This window comes from Platalea leucorodia (genome assembly GCF_965183815.1).
Source record: "Platalea leucorodia genome assembly, chromosome: 1".
NCBI classification, from domain to species: Eukaryota; Metazoa; Chordata; class Aves; order Pelecaniformes; family Threskiornithidae; genus Platalea; species Platalea leucorodia.
In genome coordinates, this window is record NC_138823.1 from 76,544,401 (window position 1) to 76,567,412 (window position 23,012).

The following is a 23,012-nucleotide window of genomic DNA, read 5'->3' on the forward strand; positions in this document are numbered from 1 at the left end:
CAAGAACTTAAATACTTCTGGGTCTTGAAGTCTAGTATAATTGCTGACATTTATTTGACTGCTCTACGTTTCATTTTGAGTTAAATATTCTGTCATACGTCTTGGCTTGGGACAGGTACCTGTGCTATATAAGACTCCAGTGTGGGAAATCCTGAAACAGGCTGTTCCATGTCTAAAATTTCGGGATAAAGTTGCAGATTTTGGCCAGTGTTTCCAAGTTAGACTAGTTGGCGGGATTGTTGTGACAAGGTATTATTTTCTCTTAAGAATTAATAAGCTTACTTAGTGCAAGAAGAACGGGGGTAGAGAGGCATGGTTAGCCTTTTGGAGATTGAAGTATTGACACAGAAAACAGGAAAATGTCAGTGGCAGGCGGAGTTAGCCAGGCAGACGTAACAGGAGGAGCGGGAATATCCATTTTGGTCGTAAATCAGTTTAAACACCTAGGTCAGTTTGGGCATAATGTGAAGCTGTGCCCCAAGTCAGCAAAGCGCTTTGCCATTTGTTTCTCTGTTCTGCATCTACAGTGACAATTATATGGTCGATGCCTAGGACACAGTCCTCATTTGCATTTTCCTCTCCAACAGAACTTTTTAAACTCCAGTAGCTGCCCTGAAATTCAAGGTTTCTTGCATGTGAAAGAGCTGGGTAGGAAATCGTGGAAGAAATTGTACGTGTGTTTGAGGAGATCAGGACTTTATTGTTCTACAAAAGGAACTTCAAAGGTAAGATTAAAAAAAAAAGTTGCACGGTACTAGCATGTGAAAGCATTTTCTGCTTTCGCAGTGGGTATTTTGTGCTGGTTTTTAAATATCTGCACGCAGTGTTCCCTTTTTTTATCGCATAGAAAAGGATAAGCAAGCCATGATCAAATGACAGCCAAGCCCTGGGCTCCCAATGCGTGAAAACAGCTATTTAGCATTGCTAGATAATAAAACCAAGCTAGCCGGACAACATCATTGTGGCTACTGAAGTGGTGCGAACAAGGTTAGCAAGAGAAATCATGCTCTCCAAGCACATGGTTCATGAGTTTAGTTCAAATGATACCTTAAACAGTATTTTATATTACCTAAGTTTCAGATTTCTCAGGAGCAATGTAATAGGCTACGCCATCTTTAGTGTGATGTGCTTGAATAAGTAGTTTGTCAGCTTCTTGTCTAAAGCACCCTTTGCCAGTAGGCTGATACTGAAAAGGTGACAAGCCCTGTCCACTTGCAGCTGCCCAAGAGAGGAGCACAGTGTTCGTGCACTGCCCTCTGTTGGAGGCTGCTCTTGAGATTCTGCAAAGCTTGCGGCAAGATCTTCCAAAATCTCACACTGACCTACGATAAAACACATTATTTCCCCAGGAGCCAAGACATTTGCAATTGTTGGCTGACCTAGAAGACAGCAATATCTTCTCATTGATAGCAGGCAAGAAGTTGTACAATGCACCTGCAGAGTATGGATTTTGTATAAAGGTAATTTTTCTCATTAAGTTCTTCCAAAGTTCAAGACGGTATTGGTAGCTCAGAGTCACCCCAACCCCCAGCTAAATGGGATTAGTATGTAAAACTCTGCAAGCATTTCTGTCTTGAGGACTTGATCTTTAACATCTTTCATTTGGCAGGCATGTCCTGTGAATCTTGCCATCGTTTTATGTGACACTTTTAAACACTTTATCTGGTGCTCCTTTGGCTTCGGAAATTTCTGTGCGAGATCAGCTCAGTGCTGAAGTATGGTGTGCCTGTGAGGTGGCCTTAGTTCACCTCACAGATGAAATTTTTTTTCAAAGTACTCTAACTGAACAGGAGAGTGTCTCTGGACAGCGAGCACCAATATAGCAACAGAGGACCAAGCACCTATCGGGTGTAATTGTACCATTATTGTGGGCCAGAGGTTTGCATTTGTTTAGAGAAGAAGATTGTCTTGGAAAATGGAAATAAGAATAAGCAGTTGCCTTTAAGGATTTTAAAAACTGTGGTACTGACGGAGAGGTTTGGAAAGTATTTCAAAGCTCTGTGTAATTTTCTGAGACAAAAATAAGGCTGGAAGCTGGTTTTATTGACAGCAGTGAAGTAGTCGTCTTCCTAGCAGCCGTTCCAGAGCTAGACAACACGGGTTTGCCTCAGAGAGTAGAGACCGGCTGCGTGACAGATCCTGAACTGATGGAAGCAGACTTTCAGTAACCTTCCGTTACGGAAACTTTGGTTCCTCATCTCACAATGGGGACTCATAAAACTCCTCACAATTCTAAAAAAAAAAAACCCCGCATGCCTTGGTTCTGGTTCTAGCATGGCCTGTGTACCTTGTTGCTATAAACTGCCAGAACGGCAGGGTATTTCAAAGCAGGCACTGACGTTTATCTTACTGGGCCCAGCTGAGAAAGTGATTTCTTTCAAGGCATGCTCAGCTTCTCCTGAGCTTTAATTCAGGGTGGTGTGGGCTTTTTCTGGCCGGTTCTTAGACTCATGCTGTACCTGCCTCTGCAGTTTAAACTCTGAAGTTTACTCTGCCGTGAACTTAGAGTGGTGTTGGTTTTCCACTGAATGTGGCTGACTTCCCTCTAATACTTTATAGCCCAACAGAGTGAGAAATGAAACTAAGGAACTGAGGTTGTTGTGTGCTGAAGATGAGCAAAGCAGGACGTGCTGGATGACTGCCTTTCGACTCCTCAAGGTACCTAATCTCTTCGGTGTGAATAGAGCTACACCTATAGTTAAGTTGCATCCATTATTTTGTTCATGAGAAAATACCTACATGTTCTGAAACATCATCTGCCTCCAAAATGATACAGCTAAGAGCAAAATGCCAGGTAGACCTGTCCCTCCTAAGCTTTTAAGCACTTTTAAGGACTGAGCTCAATTCCTTCCACATATGAATCAAGTACAATTTTAGTTCTGGAGCCAAATTTATGATATGTGAATGAATGAAAAAACTGCCCAACCAGGTATTTGCAAGTTACCATAAAGCTAAAGAAAATGTTTTGATAATGGTAAGTGGTTATCTGAACTAGAACCGAGTGCTATCTAGAGCCTTTGCAATTTTTTCAGTTTTCTGAAGGTTCTGTTAAAAAACAGTAACAGAAATAAGCAACCCTATCTCCGGGTGAAAGTTACTCATATCTGAGAGCTAACAATGAGATTTCTTGATAATCTGGTAGGAGGCTCCACAGTGTTTTTGAAACAAAATCAGCATGGAAGGAAGTGAGGAGAAAGTTGTCTATTTTGTGCTCTTTGAAGCAGAGAACATGACAAATATTTGCTACAATTACCTGTTCCTCTCCCCGTGCAGACTGTCCATCATGCAAAACCCTGTAAGCATAGGGAAAGCAAATCAGAGTCCTAGGCCAGTGGGTATGAAAACGCAATGCCTGTTCTAATTAAGTGGTTCATACATTAAGTGGTCACCTTCCAAACCAGAGCACATCTCTTTGAATGCTCTCCAAATATTATCTCATTTGTTAATTGTAAGAGATTCTATGCTGCAGTACAGAAATTCCTGTTTTAAGTTGTTACAAAAGCAGGTGCACTAGCCATAGTATGGGCCAAGATGCAAGAAGCAGTCCCAGCTACAAGATGCATATTTGATTTCTGTGGAGCTGCTGCCTGTGTTGGCTACCATAATCCACTCTCCAGTTACTTGACTTGACTCGTGTTTAATACACGCTAACAATTATGGTAAGAGTTTTAGTCCCCAGGCAATTCCAAGTGCTTCTTCTCAGCTGTCCTTTACTTTCCCTGTTTACACAGAATTTTGCATTGTGGGGAAAGTGCTCAGAGGATCAGATAATTGTAGTGAATTGTGCCTTGAAGATACCACTTGTTCTGAAGAAATTACTTACACTGGTGGAGGCACTAATGTTGCTGAATGGCAAGGAAAAACCTTCACAGTGTACAGAATTAGCTGTTCTTACCAAACACGTAGACGTGCATCTTGCTGTGACAGTTCAGAAGAATCTTTCTTTGCAGTGCGACCTGTGGCAGCAACAGTACTGTATGGCAGTAATTTCTGTCTACCGGCATATAATGTTCACCCTTAGGCAGTTAACACTAGAGGAAAAAAAAGGGGTTGTTTTCAAGGAAGACTAAAAGATGATTAAAGGTGTATAGTCAGGGAAAATTAAGGCTGTACCCCAAGGCTGTGGCTGTGACACTCCTTTTTATTTACCTGCTGATTTAGCTTTCCATAGTCATCTATTACCCTGTTTACAAAATCACATATACCATTTCAATTAGAACATTCAGTAAGCAATGTTGCCACACTTCAGCACTGTGCCTCTAGGGAGGGCACTGAGTAGGTGTTTTCCTACCCTCCTAGCTACTAGCGTTGCTAAAATTTATCATGTTCAACAAGGAGCATGACTGGAATCCAATCACCTTATTTTTACAAGGATGAGAAAAGTACTAGAAGTGTTATTTCCTGCTGAAATTTATTAAAAGAGCTAGTGAATTAGAAAGGTTTGTATTTTATATCATTATGAAAACCTAGTTCATCTTTGTATTATCTCGTACAGAACTTCTTACGCAGAATTTTTTTCAGGTCACATTACTAGAGGGTAAAAAGAAGGGGAGTTAATAGGTGTGTTCTGACCTCAAGTGAAAGCTTGTATTCTGCAAGGAAAACATGGTGATAGATGAGAGCGGCAGAAACTACCTGTGTATTTCTCTCAGGCTTGTAAAAGTACTGTCTTTAAAATAAAACTTGTCATGCATGTTTACTGCTCGATTGCCACCTGCCAGTCACCATTACTTAACGCAAATTGCTTTGGGACAGCTTCCGATCATGAAAATAATAAACTGGAGGCACCTTGCTCCATTGTAAGTGGTGTTACGAAATCGCTGCAGTTTTTTTCCTAGGGTATGTCTTTGAATAGTAACGTCCTTGCATTTCTGTTGGCAGTATGGAATGCTACTGTATCAGAATTACAGAATTCCCCAGCAGAGAAAAGCCATGCTTCCACACTTCTCCACTCCAGTAGTAAGTAATGAACTTTACCTCATTAAATGTATGATGTTGGAAAAGATACATTTGCTTTTGCATTTTAAAAGTGGAAAATTTTACGCTAAGGAGTGTAAATTCAGCATTGTGTAGCAAATCAATGTAAAGTTCACGTTTCACTTGGGTACAGTTTACATGGTTGGCTCTTCATTATCTTAGGCTTACATGATCGACATGATTGAAAAATCTTGGATACGTCAGGCACTTTGAGATGTACAGTACAGAGACATCTGGCTGTCTCTGCAGAAGCCAGCTTAGGTCTGGCAAAACTAAGACGTAAATCTCTTAAAATATGTTGGGCCAAGAGCTGACTGTTAGCTATCTAAAAGCGAAGATCCTATATTTGGATCCCAACTGGCCCTGAAAATGACTGGAGCACAGTAATAGGGCAAGTGGGCAACTTGAGCAATCCAGATTTTATTGTCAGCCTTTGAATCCTCTCCCTCCCCTATGGCCTAAAAAGAAAAGCCATCTATTTTTGTGTCTGCAAATCTTTTGGAAGGGGAAAAAAAAAGAGATGTATTTTCTGTGCTGTTGAAGGATAACTTTGGACAGTCTTCTGAAACCAAAACATTTTGAAATTAAACTCTCAAGCTGGTTTTTTCTTTCCCTGTTTTTTGAAACAAGTGAAAATTCCTTTTCAGAGAAGTGTATCTGAAAACTCACTAGTAGCAATGGATTTTTCGGGGCAAATAGGAAGAGTTATTGAAAATCCTGCTGAAGCACAGAGTGCTGCCTTGGAAGAAGGACATGCTTGGAGGGTAGCTATCTTCTCTTCTTTTCTGTTTTTGTAATTAGTAAGTCTGTTGAGAGCCAAAACACAGAGTGTGCTATGATGTTAGTGCAGTGCTGGTCACAGTATAGCTTAGCTCCGACCTGAAGCAATCACACTGCAAGCATGCAGATCTGAAAGTCAATATCCATCTTTAGCAAAACTGTCACATTCACAACAACCTTCTACCACTGCTTCTCTGTCCCCCTAGTGTCCAGAGGAAAGTTGAGGGGGAAAGCAGACCCACCAGAACTTTACTGCCAGTTTGCAAAACCAGTCTCTGAGGAGGAATATGTCAAATTAAATGCTTCCCCACATGGAAGAGGCTGGGGCTCTGACTAATGGCTTGCTCCCAGTAAGTTTAATTGCAGAATATACAAGAGGCAGGACCTCTTGCAATGAAAACTGATGTAACTTGTTTATAGTGTCTTGTGGACAGACAGCTGCAGTACAAGTTTTCCCACATGCTCGTCTCTTAGGGAATAGGAGTCATTACTGAAGCACTAGCTGGTGCTTTATGTACGGGAGGGAAATACTGCTTGATTTACTGAGTGCCTGGTGTTTTGCCTGAGCAGAAACATATCAGACTTTTCTTTCTTCTGTCATTTTTTCTTTTTTTTTTCTTTTTTTTTTTTTTTGAGATACTGAGCTTTCATCATTAACATCTGGCTTGTGTTTTAAGCCAACTGAAATGAGCTGCTGCTTGTAGATTAGCCCCCTTCAAAGTTGCATTTCTTTTTCTCATCCTTGCATTAAACTTGCCCAGCCCCCAGTTTCCTGTAAATTAAATCTGTATTGCATGTGCACTAATTCTCTTCTGTTGAGGCTTTAGTGTGGATTTAACGGTAATTCATTTTCTCTATAGAAACGTAGCACAAGAATGAACATCTTGGGGAGCCAAAGTCCACTCCATCCTTCCACACTGAGTACAGGTAAATTCTGCTGTTTTGTAAGGATAGTATAAGAGGCCTCTGTGGGTAAAGAAAAGTTCCGTTTCATATAGAGACGGAGGTAGAGTGCAGTCATGTAGTATTAATGCCTCAGTGTCAACTACTATGTTTCTGTTCATCAGTAGCTTCTGTGTCATTAACACGCTTACCCATACAGACATAGTAGAATGAATTTGTTTTCCTTTGAAGATGTGCTCAAGCTTTTCTTCAATTTTAATCTTCTGAAACTCAGATTTTATGAAAATTGAGACTCCATAAATGTTTCCATTTAAAAAAATCCAGAAGTCAATTCTTCATTTTAGACAAGGGAAGTCAGAGTGATCTGTTAATCTTTAAAGAGTAAAACCGAGACTCTTCAAAATAGCATTCATTCCGTAACTCAATAATGGAAAATATGGATGCCTGTAATGTGAGTCCTGAATATCTCTTTGAGATTGTAAGTTTATTAAAATAATAGGAAATTGCGTATTAATATTCTGGACTTCTTAGAGGAAACACAGCTGTTCTCTGTTTCTATTCTGTGTTTCTATTCTGTTGAACAGAATTTAAAAATACCATTTGAAAAACAATAAAACAATAAACATTAAGATATTTGGGGGTAACTCCACCCTTGAAAGCACAAGGTGAAGTGCTTTTCATTATTCGAGAGTTAAAGGGACTTGGTTCTAACTTGTTAGCTCATACAATTGTATTCTAAGAATTGTTTAGTCCCAACATTTTCAAGAAACTATGAAAAGGCAGTACTGCAAGAGATATCTCTCATTAACCTAATCATACATCTGCAAATCAGCAAATACATGGAGATAGTATCTGTCTACTTGGTATATGAAGTAGATGCAACAGCTGGTGCATTTTTTTCATATTGATTCATTTTTTATATTGATTGATGAAAGATATTTTATATTCTGTAACAAAACTATACCCACTTTTAAAATATTTAAGTAATTAGCGTGTGGAAAAAACTGTTGCACATGTTACTGTTTCTAACCATCCTGTCTTTCCCTCTTTTCCCTCTCGCCTCCAGTTATTCACAGGACACAGCACTGGTTTCACGGCAGAATCTCTAGAGAAGAATCTCACAGGATTATTAAGCAACAAGGGCTTGTAGATGGGTAGGTATTGCTGTTGCTTAGTATTTATGATCTGCTGGTAAGCGTTATAGGCAAGAGCACAACTTCTGCTGTAAGGGTTTACAGGCTTGTGAGCACTTCTGAGTAACCTGATTCTTGAGTCGTCCCATTATAACCTGCCTGGATTTCAAAAAGACAGAGTACGTGTTTGTAGGAGTGGTTTTTGACTCTTAATTTGAAAAGTAAAATATTAAGAATGCACTTAAAATTTTTTTCCTTTTTCCAACAGAGTCAATCAAGTTTTAGAGAATGTTAGAATTTGAAAAGAATTAATTCCTGTAATCTGCATTGAGGACATATTTTTCAGGCAAAGCTGTACCTAGCTGTTTGCCCACAAATTTATAATCAGCCATTTGTGCTCTTTTGCATGAATCAGAGCAGTTAATGATGATTTCTCACTATTTATTTCTGTTCTAGAGCAAAGAAATGAAAGTACCTGTTCCAGTGCTGTCTAAAATGTCTGTAGTTGAGATTTAAGTATCTTCTGAGCATCTCTCTTTCCCTTATGTATGTGTAGTTATCGTTATTGTAGGGAAGTTGCTTAAACTGCATTCAGCACTTCTTTATTTGTAGGATGGGAAGAGCATGGTTGCCTTCAGTTCACTAAGCTCACTGCCGTCAGGGTTAGTTTGGCTGTAGTGAGGTCAGTCACTAGTGGCCAAAGAACCGTGCTCTGAGATCTAGGGATCATGGTTTTTCAGGGTAGAAAAGTCTTGCCTGTGTTTTCCTGCTCTGTGTGTTCTTGAACAAAAGAAGGTAGAAAGTTAACAGGCTTCTGATGGCTCGTGTAAGATGTTCAGCAGTGTATATATGCAGCTGATACTGCTGCATCGTTTGACTGTTTCTGGAAGCTATTGTCGAGGATGCATCTACATCTATATTTATAGTCATTGTTTGTGTGGGCAGCCTGTTGCTTGCCAGGAGCTGAGTAAACACTTGCAGGATCAGTTGTGCTGAGCTTTGCTTTCTGCCACCAGCTTATGATACCATGCATAATCTGAAATAGCTAGATGCGAGATAATTTAGAGATAACCTGCATGAACTGCAGAGACCCCAGGGCAGGTAAGATCTTCCTCCCTGAGATGGATCCTAATGTGTAAAGTCTTTGGTCCCTTTTCCACCCATCTGGTCTTGCTAGGACTAAAAAGGAATGTTCAAATACCATGCATGTTTTCCGGTGGTGGCAAGACATGCCTGTCTCCCAGTTTTGGACTGACCTGGGTTACGATGGTGCGTTTTTGTGGTATTGACATTTCTCAATCGGTTCTGAGGGGCTGGAGTAAGTTCTTTCGGGTTCATAAGGCTACAAGCAGTTCTTGCAACTCAGCCTTGGAAAAGTGTGTTCCTGGCTTAGTGGTTAGCAATTAAGAGGGCTTGAGGCCTGCCCCAGTACTGTGCTTGGCCATCTCACAAATCCACTAGTGATTAGCGCTGTGAGCCTTATGCCAAAGGTATATTCTTGTTTCCTGTGGCATGGAGAGGTTCTCCTTCCTTAGTTCATAAATACCAAGGGGAGGAAACATTTTTTGACTAGATTTTTTTTCTCCTCTTCTAAGTATGTGTTTAACCGTTTGAGTTAGGACGTCCATTTTGTGAGTCAACTTAAAAGTGACAGTTACATAGTGTATGATGTTGCTAGCAATACCCCTAACGTCCATTCTTTTCCAGTGGTGCTGAGGGAAAAATACTGTGACTGGTCTAGGGGAAAAATCAGTGTGTGTTTTCCCTATCTTGGTAATGGGGACACTACTTAACTGATAGGCCGTTTTAAGAAAATATTGAGCTGTTTCTCTGCAATTGCAGCCATTTAACTTAAACGTAATTTTGCTAACGCTGGATTTCTGTAAACTGATGGAAGATACTGGAGAGTGGGAAGAGATTCTCATGTATTATGTTCCCATCTACAGAAATCCAGACTTGCTTTGGAGTTAAATGAGAACACTTTCTTCATGAGAGTACGTATCAGTAATGCAAAGCTCAGTTAGAGAGACACTTAAAAAAAGCCTCATACATACATTCATAGGGGAAGAACTACTGTCGTGTATCTTTCATTTCTTGTTTCTTCACCTGTTAGTGTTGTATAGCCATGGTATAAAAACCAAAAACAAGTTGCCAGTTACGGAATCGCCTGTTAATGCGACTAAAGAAGAGTTAGGCAATAGCACAAAATGACTTGGTGGTTCTGATTACTTATGAAGAAATGGATTGTGGTATTCAGTGTGTACTTAAAAATGTTCTCTCCTAGACTGTTTCTTCTCCGGGACAGCCAAAGCAATCCAAAGGCATTTGTACTTACGCTGTGCCATCACCAAAAAATAAAGCATTTTCAAATCTTGCCGGTAAGTAGATTATTTTTGATCCTGATCACAAAAAAAGAAATTTCAAATCATAAAGTTTTGCCGACATCTGAAGAGACCTCGTATTAGTTTCTGATGTAATTAACAGGGATGTTTCCATTAGCAAGTACATTAGCAAGTATTCTTTAGAATTGACAAATCTCTGATTAAAATTCTTTGTTAACATTGCCTGGAAAACGAGCGTAAGTCACTTAAGTATAGAAGTAACGCACAGAACTTGTTCTCTGTGACTGACAGCAACAACAGCGGCAGTTGTTTCCCAATCACTTAGGCAAACACAGAAGAACTTAGGGCAACTTCTAAAAGTTTTATTCTGGAAGTTATCCAATAACGTTGAGCCTAAAACAACGCTACACTGAGATGTCGAGAACGTACTTGATTTCTGTCTTGATCCAAAAGAGTATCAGAAGTTTAATATCACGCAGACCTCTTTATTGGTCCAGACCCTCTTCTCTTTCTTTGCCCACCAATTCTACAAAAGGCTAACAAATATTTTGGGGGTATTTTTGTTTTATGTAATGAAGGCCAGTGCTGTCAATACCACTTATGGTTACTCTGCCCATGAGCTCTCGCTTTCATAAACAAAACATTTCAGGTTGGGTTAACGTACGTTCTTTTCTGGTGCCGTGCGTGGTTTCATGAAGATCTCTGGGCACTAGGTTGTTTGGGCAGCGCCCACCATTCACCTGGCGTCACACACTTGTACTCTTGATGTTTTGCCACGCTTGCATCTCTTCATGTGCAGTCTAACTTGAAAAGGACGTTTTGTTTCCCCAGTGTGAAGATGATGGACAGATATTTTTCAGCCTGGATGATGGGAACACCAAATTCAGTGATCTAATCCAGCTTGTTGAATTCTATCAACTAAACAAAGGAGTCTTGCCCTGCAAACTCAAACACCACTGCATCCGAGTGGCCTTATGACCTCAAATCTGACTCTCACTGAAGACTGGATTTGCTAGAAGAGTAATTGTAAGAGAACGTTGACACTGGGGAATTGGCAGATTTGTAAGTTGGCAAAAACAAATAAAAATATTATGCACCTTGGGACTCTGAAAGGGATGGATTCGACAGGTGCCAACAGACCAAGATTGCTGGTTTGTCTAACACCTAAGAGTGATTGCTGCTGAGTGTCCCAGCATCCCAAAAATGGGGGGAGGGTATGTAAAACCATGAGTAAATTTGAAACAAAACTGGAAGCTGTCTTGGCTGGGCCACTTAACAGGAACAAGTGTGAAGAGAAATCTTTGAAAAGAACTCTTGCCCTGGAATAATCTTGACAATTAAGACTAGTGTGTTTACTTTTTGTATTGATCACTTTTTTTGCACTCCTCCTTTGTTTCGGATATTGTATGCAGCCTATATTAGGAGCTGATGTGGCTTTTAAAATTCATGCAGGAGTTGGGTATTAATCTGCACCCTAAAATGTATGGAATGCTTCAGCCTAAAAGGATCTAGAAGAAAATCAAGAAGTGTGTGTGTGGGCGCGCGCGTGTGTGTCTCAAAACTTCTCTGGAGACCTGAGGTTCGATGATCTGCAGATGTCTTTGAAGAAGCAATGAGGATACAATTCTAAAAGAACATGCCACCATATACGTACTCTTAAAACTGTTGACTTGTAGCATTATGGCTGTAGTATGTTGATGGCATATTAGTGGCATCCAGTCATGCAAAGACTGTATTAGATTCTATGCACAAATTTTTATTATTGGAGCGGTGGTTTGTTTTTTACAGCCTTTTGACTGTTTTCCTGAGGAAACTTACTGTTACTAAATAGAATAGGACTGAATGACTACACTTGTATTTGAAACCACCATTTTTTGTGAGAAGATTCTTCTGCGGGTAGTATGACAAGATAAAAACAAAAAAACCAGTGTTTTTAGCTTTATAGCTCCTTGAATTTTCAGACTGTTTCAAAGAGCTCTTTCCATATAATAAAGCTACAGTGACACAAAACTCTCCTGGGGAATAGGGCATAAAAAGAACTGCACCCCTTCTGCTTTCTGTAGGGCCATGCAAGTTTACATGGTGAGAAAGAACATACTGGGAATGGAAGCACATTTGATTGTGAACTAGCCGCTGGCAGTACCATCCATCGAGGTAACTGGTGATCTCTCTGTCATACGCGCTAAAGCACGCCAGTACCTATGGCAGACAAGCATGTACCCTGCTCTGGTGCCGGTTTGTCATCAGAACTACTTTGTTGTGAATGTTTAAATCGATTATTTAATGGTGGCACAATAACTTTTTCTGATGATAAATCAGGCTTACAGTTAGATGAGTCCCACCTTGATCCTGCCATTGCAAATACCATTCTTTCAGCAAGGCGGTCGGTGCAGGAACTGTTACCGAACGAACTTCCCAGGGCTTCAGGCAGTTAGCCGGAGCGAGAAGCATCCCACCCTGGGAACCTGCAGAGCGTAGTGCAGAACGGAGCATTCTTAAGATGGTAAATGATTCACATAGGCTAGTTCATCCTTACTAATACTTGCCACTGGGTTTGAAATCCTAGCCATCTGAAAGGGTAAAGAAGGAAATCCAATCCTACACCTTTAGGTCTTCACGTAGTGTTGAGAATAGCTTAAGACAAACCATAACCTGCCTGAGTCGTCCATATCAGCTTATAACTATCTCAATGGTATAGAAACACTGTATTTTAGTTTACAGAACACATTTAGTATTTTTTTTTTCCATTTAATGTCTAGATATTAAAAATGAAGAAACTTGATTTTGTTTTTAGTAGAAGCCTTTTTGTTTGTTTTTTTTTTTTTTAATTGTACATAGTGAAATGAGTGTTCCTGCTTTCTAGACAACGTATTTTAAAACCTTGAAATTAAGCTAACTTAAGTCTGACTTCACTTTGCATGCTTCTATTTGGCCCCTATTAGGAGAAAAAAGATACTTGTATTGACGACATTACCAGTTTAATAAGACCATTTATGCTGTAGTTTTCAGTTTTTCTGTTTACATAGCTTAGTGACAACCATGCATTTTTCCCAGTAGGCGGATAGTATTTGCAGTGTTTCATATTTATAAAAAAAAAAACCTTGCATCTTATTTAAATTGAGAATAAAAGTTTGACTATGAATCATGATTTTTGTATGTAGATGGTTGACTTAGTATTTTGTACTTTTCCCAGCTAAAGTGAGCTGTTTTGAGAAAGTGACCACCTTCAAAGTGGCAACAATCTTACCTAAGCAGATCGCTGCTTTGTCTTCTTTCTGCTGGAAAACAGTCAATACCACCTTAGTTTTCCAACAGATTCAGCTGGCTGCCAGCTCAGAATACCAAGGACTGAAGGACATTTGACTCTTATTTTTGTATTTAAATGACATGAATGTAAAGGGGATGCTCAGGGTTGTTTTGGAGCCTGTTGAATTTTTATCTTTTTGCCTGTGATTTTATTTTCTAAATAAATACTTCATGTAGCAATCTTGAATATGTTGAGAAGGAAAATGCCAAACCGTTTTGGTAATGAGGTTACTAGTTAAGTTATGTTACGATAGGTGTTAAAGTACAAAAAACTTTTTATTTGTTAATTAATCTTGAAGAAACACGTGCCTCAGTTTAGATGTTTTGTCTTATCTTTTCTGCACTAAATACCTGACAGTTTGACCAATCAATGCACCTTTCCAGTGGCAAGACTTGCTTATCGTAAATTATATTGTCACAATGCAAGATTTAGTGACTGTAAAATGGAATAAAGTTTAAAGTTTCAGGGAATGCAAAAGGTATTAACTTAAGAGACAAAACCTTTATTCAATATGCTTTGCTTCATACTGTAAATAGCTTTTTGGCTTGTGAACCTAATTGTAATCTTTCAGGTATTTTTGTACAAATAAGGGACTGATATTCTGTTTCTTGTAATTAGAAATAAACGTTAATACAATGCTATTCATTTTATATTGGAATGAATGTGTTCTTTTGGATATATCTGTACACCATGTGTCTGTTGCCTTAATGCTGAGTTATTTGGGGTAGGTTATATTAAACGGCCTTTAAGAAGAGTTAAGAGGAAAACAGAAGCCCCAAGATGTCTTCATTCTGACTGTCTTATGATCCCTATTAGGACAGACTGTCCTTTATTTAAAAAAGAACTTGTTCATCCCTTTTGTTTGAGCAACATTATTGGCGATAGTCTGCTGTGCTGTTTAAAATATGCATTTGGGAAGGTTGCTAGAATCAAATCAGGAAATACACCATCAGCATCTTCTGGGTCGTAAAACAAACCTGTAACTCACTGAAAATGTACACTCTGCATAAAGCGCTTTATTGGCCTGATAGCTGTTGGATCAGAAAACTTCAATAGTACTTTCAGAAAGCAGTTCCTCACCCCTGTAATCCTTGTATTTGCGTGGTCCATCAGCATTTGGGTGGAAAAGCACATCTGCACAAAATATGTTTTTGCTTAAAAAAGCCGGTTTTGGGGGGGAGATTGGTGGTTCTGGTAGACAGAATAATAAAAGGCTGAAACTGTTTCACTTTTCTGTTGGACGCAGCCCTTTCCTGTGTCTGCCTTGCTAATCCATAGAAGCCATCAAACGCGTTCCACTTCAAGCCTTAGTCACACTCTGGCTTCTGCATGCTGCGTCTTCATGCGAGTTTGTATTGCACTGGGCCGTGAGTTACATGTTAGCACTATGAAATTCATTCGTCAGCACATACAGGCAGAGTACTTATTTTGGGTTTTGATTTTCCCCCAAATTTCTCTCTCTGGAGATGCACGTTAAAGTGCTTAGAGTTCACTATCCTGCCTGCAGGAACTTGCTCCTTCACTGAGCTGAAGAAAGGGGACTTCTTGCTTGCAAAAGGTTTGAAGACGCCTATTTCTTGCTTAGCTAAAGGAAGCTCTGCTAACATTGAAATTGCCCACCTCTGTAACCATTAAAAGGGAAGAACTATAATTCTACACAAACCTGTAAAAAACAAACAAAAAAACCAACCCCCAAACCCCACCTTACTTTATGGCATGTATTACGTTTGGAACAAAGAAGAAGATGGCATGAAAAAAAAGCAGCCCGGGCAAAAGGTGTTGGTAAGCCTGCCCAATGTCTGCATGTTTGTCCAGGCTGCCCACAGCTGTGGCACGTGCAAAATGATCCCTGGGAAATCTGGCCCTGGACGGTAACAGCAGGTACCTGCGCTATCAAAACGTCACCAGTACAAAATTAGTCTGGGTCAGAAACGGGTACACGATAGAGACTGGAATTAATTGCCTGCTAGGTTTGTGCTGCTTTTACATCAGTTGCGGGACAACAGACATAATCAGACGACTGATCCCCCATGAAGCTTTCTAGCATGAAGTTCACCTGGCAAAACAGCTTAAATGCATTTGAACCTATGAGTAAACTGGTATCAGACTACTGTTTTACAGCATGTGGCTGCAGCACTTTTATCCTGATACGCAGAACCCTAAAGTCAGGTTTATTTTAACACCAAGTCGCTGCTTCAGCCTGTACCCGCAAAACCAGATGAGAAAAACATCACCAGCTGAGCCATTTCCCTTCAAGTAAGTCGAACTTTAGATGACTTTGGGTTTATGTTATTGCTAATGTAGTGATGCTTTAATCTGGCTTGTTAATGTCCAGCTTGTATGCTGCTTTGTGTCTCGGGCATTGTTTGTCTAACATCTTGGAAACTTCGGTAACAATATCAGCAGATGGAGGAAAGAGATATCTGTCTTTGAAATACCCACATTGCCTTAATTTGGGTTGCTTCTGCATCCTAAATCCTACATCTTCCTTCCTTAACTTGGAGCCCAATTTAATTAGTATTTGAAAACCTAATATAACCACAACTACGTCCAAGAGCTATATGATTTTCATTAGATATTGCGATTAGTCACATCTGAGACTTCAAAATAAATTAGTTTGTGTAACACTCACATTGCAAACTCTCAGCCTGAAGACATTCTGCTCTAATGGCTTGTCATTTTGCACAGATCCTAGCAGACGTTTGAGCAAGAAAGATTGGTTCATCACAAGCTGCTGAGCTGTGATTAAAGGGGTCTTAGGACACTTGTTGGTTACCCAGGTTTGTATGCTTTGCTATCATCAGCTGTTTTCCATCTGTTGGCTGCAAGATTCTGCTGCCACAATTGGGGACCAGGAAGGTGAAATTACAAACGCAGCTGCCAGCTCTGAGTCAAAGTACAGCCTGGGTTTATGGGCTCTGAAGCTCAACTCAAGTGCAGTCAGAGGTATAACTCTTAAGTAAAGAGGGCTCGGAAGAGCTAGACCAGGAGGGAAACCGAGTGGAGAAAAGAAGTGGTCTTGGGCAGTGTTGTCCAAGTGATGGTTTGGGTGTGACTGGGAACACAGTGAAGACGGCGGTGTGAAGCCCGAGTGCTGCTCGCCAGTCCCGTAGAGTCAGTTTCCCCTCCTCCTCCCTCAGACTTGTGAAGGCGCTCCTAGGTAAAGGCTTCCATGTTATTTGCCTTTTGAAACACGTTCTCCAGAGGTGTGAGGATCGGCATTTTGGGTTATCAAGCAGAGAAATAGCTATGGAATTGGTGTTTTCTACAACCTGCCCGTTCTCTAGAACGGTCTGTTCAACTGCCATCAAGAGAAAAGGAAGGTAGAAGTATGGTTCTGCCAACAAGGGTGAGAATGGTTAAAGCAAATGGCTAAGCTCGGTACTGAAAATGTAAAATTTCATTGCCCCACAAAGAATGCTAGATACATCCTATTTTGAAATACTTTAATTTAGTTAGACCTTTTCAGTATTTGATTTCCTCCATAATACTTCTCTTTGCTGCTGAATTTCTGCAGGATATTAATGTGCTCTGCGTGACTCTTACCAACTCTTAGTTTTCAGGTTACTGTAGTACTCTTAGAACCACGTCCAAAAACAAATACAGAAACAAGGCAAGCTGTGAGGATTAAAGCTTCTTGAAAAATTACCCCACAACACAGCTAGTCATGGAAGAAAAAAAATTGATAATTACAGAATTGGTGGGTAGAAGAATTAATTCGGTTTTTCACTAAAGACTATGTAGTTTGTGAAAACAGCTGGCTAAACAAGGATGAAAATCATTGAAGGCTTACAAAGTTTGCCTCAAAATATTTACAATCAATTGCCAGAACAAGCTTTTGACCTGCTCTTGAAAACAGGGCCCTTCAGAGAAGAGAGTGTGCCTGAGAAGGCATTGCATCCTCTTGCTTACATGCATAACTTCACGAACAAAATCCTAGATGCTGCTGTCCTTGAAAGGATAAGGGAGCAGGAACTCCTAGGACAGGAGAAAGGAAGGGAGGTGGAGGATGTGGTAGAAATGGAAAGAGATACAAGGAAGAGCAAGCAGTATGGTCAGAGGAACAATGAAATCTAGTTAAGACAGTTCAGCCAACTAGAAAGCAGAGACTGAGGGCAGTATAACAGACTTACAGAAAACCATAGGCAGCTGAGCAGAATACAAAACATTTAATTATGATCTCTTTTAATACAAAAGTCGCAGAGGATCACCTGAAGTTTGCAGGGGCCCAGTTCAGGAAAACCAGAAATATTTCTTCATAGACTGCTCATGTAAGCTCTAGTGTTCTCCACCACAAAACACAGCACGTGGCAAAAGTTCACATGGGTTCACAAACGGCTTAAACATCATGATAGAGAAAACTCAGCTGATGGATGTTAACTACAAAGATACCATCTTTCACTCTGGAAGTCCATGGGCCACATGCCACCAAGTGCCAGGAGCAGTCTTTAGGGGAAGAATCATTACCTGACAGCCCAGAGTTGTACTCTTTCTTCCCTACACGTCCACTGCCAAGTATTAGACAAGGGCTAGAGAGCTTTTTGATCTGACCCAGTATGTGTGTCTACATGAGGGCCAGCTCATACAGAAACAACCGGAGGTGGCAGTCATAGCTGAGGAAAGACCTAGAAAGCCTGTGCTACCATCAACTGCAGGCTCCCTTCCACTGAATTTAGGCTGCCCCCAGAGAAACGGCCATGTAAGCACTGAATTTGCTCCCTACCACCCCAGAAGGCGATGCCTCCTGGGTCTGCGACAGCCGTGCCCCGCAGCCAGCCGCCGGGAGGGTGTGCTGGGGGCACGGGGGCTGCCTGGTTCAGCTGCTACAACAGAGCAGAGCCCGTCGGGGCCCTGAAGCTGTACAAGGGTAGTGTCTGGCTTCATTCGGCCCCGAAACAGGGTGATAAATGACAGGGACTGAGCCGAGCTTATGCCTCGTCCTTTAAAATGAGCACTAGGCTGGGAAGAGATACTGCTCACTTGCAAGTCAGGAGCAGGTGTCCTGCAAGTTGCACAAACATGAGCGTCTCCAGGCCTTTTTGTTCAGCGGTGCCCAGGGGTAGGCTGTGAAGGCTTCTCCCGCGTACAAGGCGGCTTTTCCGCCCGCTGGGTGGGAGTGAAGGAAAGCTCTGGAGCTGGGAAGAAAGGGGCGCGGGACTGCTGAGGCCCGGCAGTTTTTCTCACTGAAAGGTGCAGTGCAGCAGGAGGGAGAGGGCTGTGCCGGGGCGGGCAGGCCCGGCCCGCGGGGCACCAGGCCGGCCTGCAAGGCTCTCCCCGGCCGGCCGCCGCTGGTCAGGCAGGGAGGGAGGGGGAAGAGCCCCTGCGGGCGCTCACCCCGGTTAGGTCCCGGGGCGTCCCTGGGGAGCCCGCTCCCCAAGGGCCTCCCAGCAGCACACGCCATGGGGCGGCGGGGCGCAGGCTCGCCCCGGCCCCCAGGCAGCTGCTGCCCTGCGAGGGGCTCCGAAGCCTTCCAGTGGAAGGGCAGCCCCCAACAAACAGGAGCTTGCGATGGTGAAATCCCGTTTTGCTAACCCCCAGTCTCCCCCCTGGAGCGAGTCAGGACAAAAAAACAGTCTTCCGAGAGGAAGAATAAGTAAATAAATAGGTAGGTAGGCAGCTATGCCTGGCACTTCGGTGCAGGCCAGTGGAAACACAGCCTGGACTTTGCCTCGTTCCACACGCCGGAGAGCTGCGGGCAGGGAGGGCCCCTGGGACCCGTCCCGTCCCCCCAACCCTCCTCCTCCACCGCCTGGCCCCCGGCAGAGGGCAGCCACGGCTGGGCCGCACGGCGGAGCCCGGGTCGGTGGGGTCTGGCAGCCCTGCGTTGAACATGCCAGGGTTTTTGGTTTTTTTTTTCCTTTTCTCTTTCTTGGTTTGCTTTGCTTTGTTCTATGGCGGCAACCGATCACGGCTGCGCCCTGGGCCTCGTCTCCTGTAAAAGAGCAGTACAGCAGCTCTAAGCGAAGGTCGGGTGCCCGCCAGCCTCCTTCGGGGCCCTGCCTGCAAATGGCGGCGCGGGCTAAGGGCTGGCGGTGCTGCCCGGGGCGAGGCCGACCCCGACGGCAGCGGGGTGCCCGTCCCCTCCTGTCCCGTCCTGTCCCCCGCCAAGGGGAGCATGCCCGCGGTGTGTGAGCTTGAGGCCTTCGCCTCTCGGCAGTGGCGGGGCGGCCGGAGCAGCCGGCAGCGGCAGCCCGCCCCTGAGGCAGCGGGAGGTGGCAGCCGCTGGCGGCCAGGCCCTGGGTGCGGCAAGGGCCGCCGCTGCCCCGGGGGGCCTGGCTTTGGTGTGTCCTTCGTTGTCCCGCTTGCTTTATAGTGTGAACCGCCAACCATCTCAGTTACATAGATATCTGCATCAAGGTAATGCCCTGGCTTCACACCGGCAGGGGCAGGGTCTGCCTGGCTCTCTCTTGCACACCTCGCTGGCACCCACTGCGTTTTCACTTGAGCAAGGCTCTGTGAGTAAGTAAGTGAGAAGTCCCATGTCCTTCCCATCCTAACGCCTGGGAACTGCTGCTGAGTGAATTCACAGGTTGCCTTTTTTTCCCTCGTTGAGAAAGAATGACTGATAAAGCTAATGAACACAGTGCTACACGTGGTTAATGATTAACAAAAAAGTGCAGGACAAGCACGGTAGCAATGAAGACCAGATAGTTACTGGTGAAGCCCTAGAAATTTCTTGAGATAAAAATTCCTTGGCTGCTTCTGGTGACCTCTTCCTCACAAAACGGGAAGAGTATAAGAGAAAATATCTGTTTCCAAAGTACCTGGAAAACGAGTGAAATCTCCAAACAGGTAAGGATAAACTCACTAATGTCTGAAAGTGAAATTACCTCTGTACTTCACCAAATAATCCGATCGACAAGTCCGCATAATTTGTTAAGTATTAAGCTAGTGAGCGTTTAGAAATGCAGCATAATGTGCTAAATGTAATTCTATTTTAATTGATATGTGCTTAAGCCAATTTTGTTGATTGAGATAGTCAAGAGTTCACGAAGTATTTTAAAATCAAAACTTTGCAATTCACAACATTTTTAAGAGAATCTCTTCTTAGCTGCTTCTAAAAATTGACTTGAGGGCACTGCTGGTAAAGTGAAGCAGTCTGGAGGGATGGCAGTACCTCTGAATGATGGCATACTGGGGAATCTAGGAGCTGAATCCCAGCCGACAAGGGGATTTTATTAACCTTTTCAAATTTGGTCACGAAAAAAGTTCTTATTTGCTTGAAAATTCAGTTCTCCTGTTCCTGTAGCTTGGTTTCATTGTAAATGTGTCACATTGGGCTTGTCCTGTTGTAGAGGTCCTGTTTATGGAACAGGAACTGGAGCTGTCCCCATACAATGACATTATAATTTTATGTGTGGCTAAATCTAGAACAGCAAAAATTATTTTGATACCTGTGGGGTTCAGGGAGCAAGAAGATGATGAAATTGGAACTACTGTTCATAGAGAGATAGTTGGAAAAGGAAAGGGGCATAAACTGACAATTTTTACCATTTACCATTTATGTTGTTACATAAATTCACCATTTATGTCAATGCTAAATAAAAGGGGAAAAAAAAGAATAGATACCCTAGTGAAAGTGTGATGAAAAACAAGTTTCCAGTATAACTGTGATGCGTACTGAAAGGTTTCCTCAGGAGAGTGACACCTGGGGGAAGAGCATCCTGGAAGCCTGACGTTCAAGGTGTGCACACACACGCACACCCCCCTGCCCAGTAACGCAGACTAAATCAAAGTGGGGAAACTGGAATGTCTGTTGCATGAATAGGGGATTTACTGAGACCAAGGGGGTGGACTGTTGATTTTTAATTATGCAGCTATGTCCTTTCTGCACACATAATAGGGTAAAACTGTTGCTTCACTGGTAACACAGACTGCCATCTCTCCCATCTGTCCCATGCTGTGAAGTTACCAGAGTGAAACAGCAGCGCTGGGGTAGGTGGCAGTTTCATCTGTTTGTCTGTTTAGAAGATAATATAAAAGCTCTGCTAACAAAGAGGTTGCTGAAAGTTCTGCTGCTGGAGAATGGTGGGGGTTAAGTAAGGAGACAGAACAGGACAGTTTTCAAACGTGGCTGCAAGCTGGCACATTAATCTTGTGACAGTGCAGAAAACTTGAGATGTATTTTGCCTTCCCGCTTTACTAGTCAGCTGGCTTCTGTTGAACTTTGTTTCATGGGAAGTGTGCAGAGCCAAGGCAAGTAGGTACCCAAGGGCATGGGTAATGACGTTTGAGACGGTGAGTTGTTAACACTGTAGTGGAAAAATTGCTAAAGGTTTTCTAAAGTTGTCAGGGAGTTTCTTTGGATGGTCAATTGATACACATCCCTGGGAAATTTCCCTGTTGCTTCAGTCTTTCCCATATTCTCCCTTTACTGTATGTTTCTTACTCTGTTCCTTCCATTATACATCAAAAAGTGGTCGCTTCATTCTTCTGAAGCACCAGAAATGATATATTTCTTTTCCAATCACAGATTAGATATGGTCATGCATGAGTGGTTAGGCTGCTCAAAGAATCACCATCAAAGATATTTGCAAATAGTGATTTTAATAGAAATCTTATTATAAAAGTGTGATTCAACAGAGTTCACTCATCCGTGACACATATGTGTATATAAATATACGGCCAACAGTATTTTGTAATACCATCATTTCTAAGTGAAAAAAATTAGTCCAACCTATACAACAAACACAACTTACTTACTTACACTGTATCCTAATGTTGTGATTTAACCCCAGCCGGCAACTAAGCCCCACACAGCTGCTCACTCACTCCCCCCCCCAGTGGGATGGGGGAGAGAACTGGAAGAGTAAAAGTGAGAAAACTCATGGGTTGAGATAAGGACAGTTTAATGGGTAAAGCAAAAGCCGCGCGCACAAGCAAAGCAAAATAAGGAATTCATTCACTGCTTCCCATGGGCAGGCAGGTGTTCAGCCATCCCCAGGAAAGCAGGGCTCCATCACGCGTAACGGTGACTTGGGAAGACAAACACCATCACTCTGAACGTCCCCCCCTTCTTTCTTCCCCCAGCTTTATCTGCTGAACATGACATCATACGGTACGGCATAGCCCTTGGGTCAGCTGGGGTCAGCTGCCCCAGCTGAGTCCACTCCCAGCTTCTTGTGCACCCCCAGCCTCCTCGCTGGTGGGGTGGGGTGAGGAGCAGCAAAGGCCTTGACTCTGTGTAAGCGTTGCTCAGCAATAACAAAAACATCCCTGTGTTACCAACATTGTTTTCAGCACAAATCCAAACCATAGCCCCATGCTAGCTACTATGAAGAAAATTAGCTCCATCCCAGCCAAAACCAGCACGCCTAATCACAATCCTGTTACTCAGCTCAACTAAAAGTCCGTTGCCTCTGCATGTACACAGGCCTCCTGTGTTCCTCCGATGAGTGTCCTCCCATCTGACCAGTGCTCATGCACGTTACATGCTTTATCTCTTTGGAAATATATCTTTCCTGTAGAAAACCTTTTGAATGCAACATTTTTCATCTTCTTTCTTGATCCTGCAGAGATTGTATCTCCACCTGTTCACAAACAAACAGAAGAGGTCTTATGGTAGATAGC

General features: G+C 42.4%; 1 protein-coding gene across 1 annotated transcript in view; it reads left to right on the top strand.

Annotated features, from left to right (window-relative positions):
* GRB10 (growth factor receptor bound protein 10) overlaps positions 1-11,113 on the top strand; it is a gene marked incomplete at its 3' end in the record, with an annotated part of 107,674 nt that extends 96,561 nt beyond the window's left edge. The window contains exons 8-16 of the mRNA XM_082309878.1: positions 588-725; positions 1,350-1,460; positions 2,560-2,658; positions 4,882-4,959; positions 5,625-5,741; positions 6,618-6,684; positions 7,727-7,814; positions 10,078-10,171; positions 10,967-11,113. Coding sequence (XP_082166004.1) covers positions 588-725; positions 1,350-1,460; positions 2,560-2,658; positions 4,882-4,959; positions 5,625-5,741; positions 6,618-6,684; positions 7,727-7,814; positions 10,078-10,171; positions 10,967-11,113 — 939 coding nt within the window. The remainder of the gene's footprint in view (positions 1-587; positions 726-1,349; positions 1,461-2,559; positions 2,659-4,881; positions 4,960-5,624; positions 5,742-6,617; positions 6,685-7,726; positions 7,815-10,077; positions 10,172-10,966) is intronic.
* Positions 11,114-23,012: the final 11,899 nt, after the last annotated feature.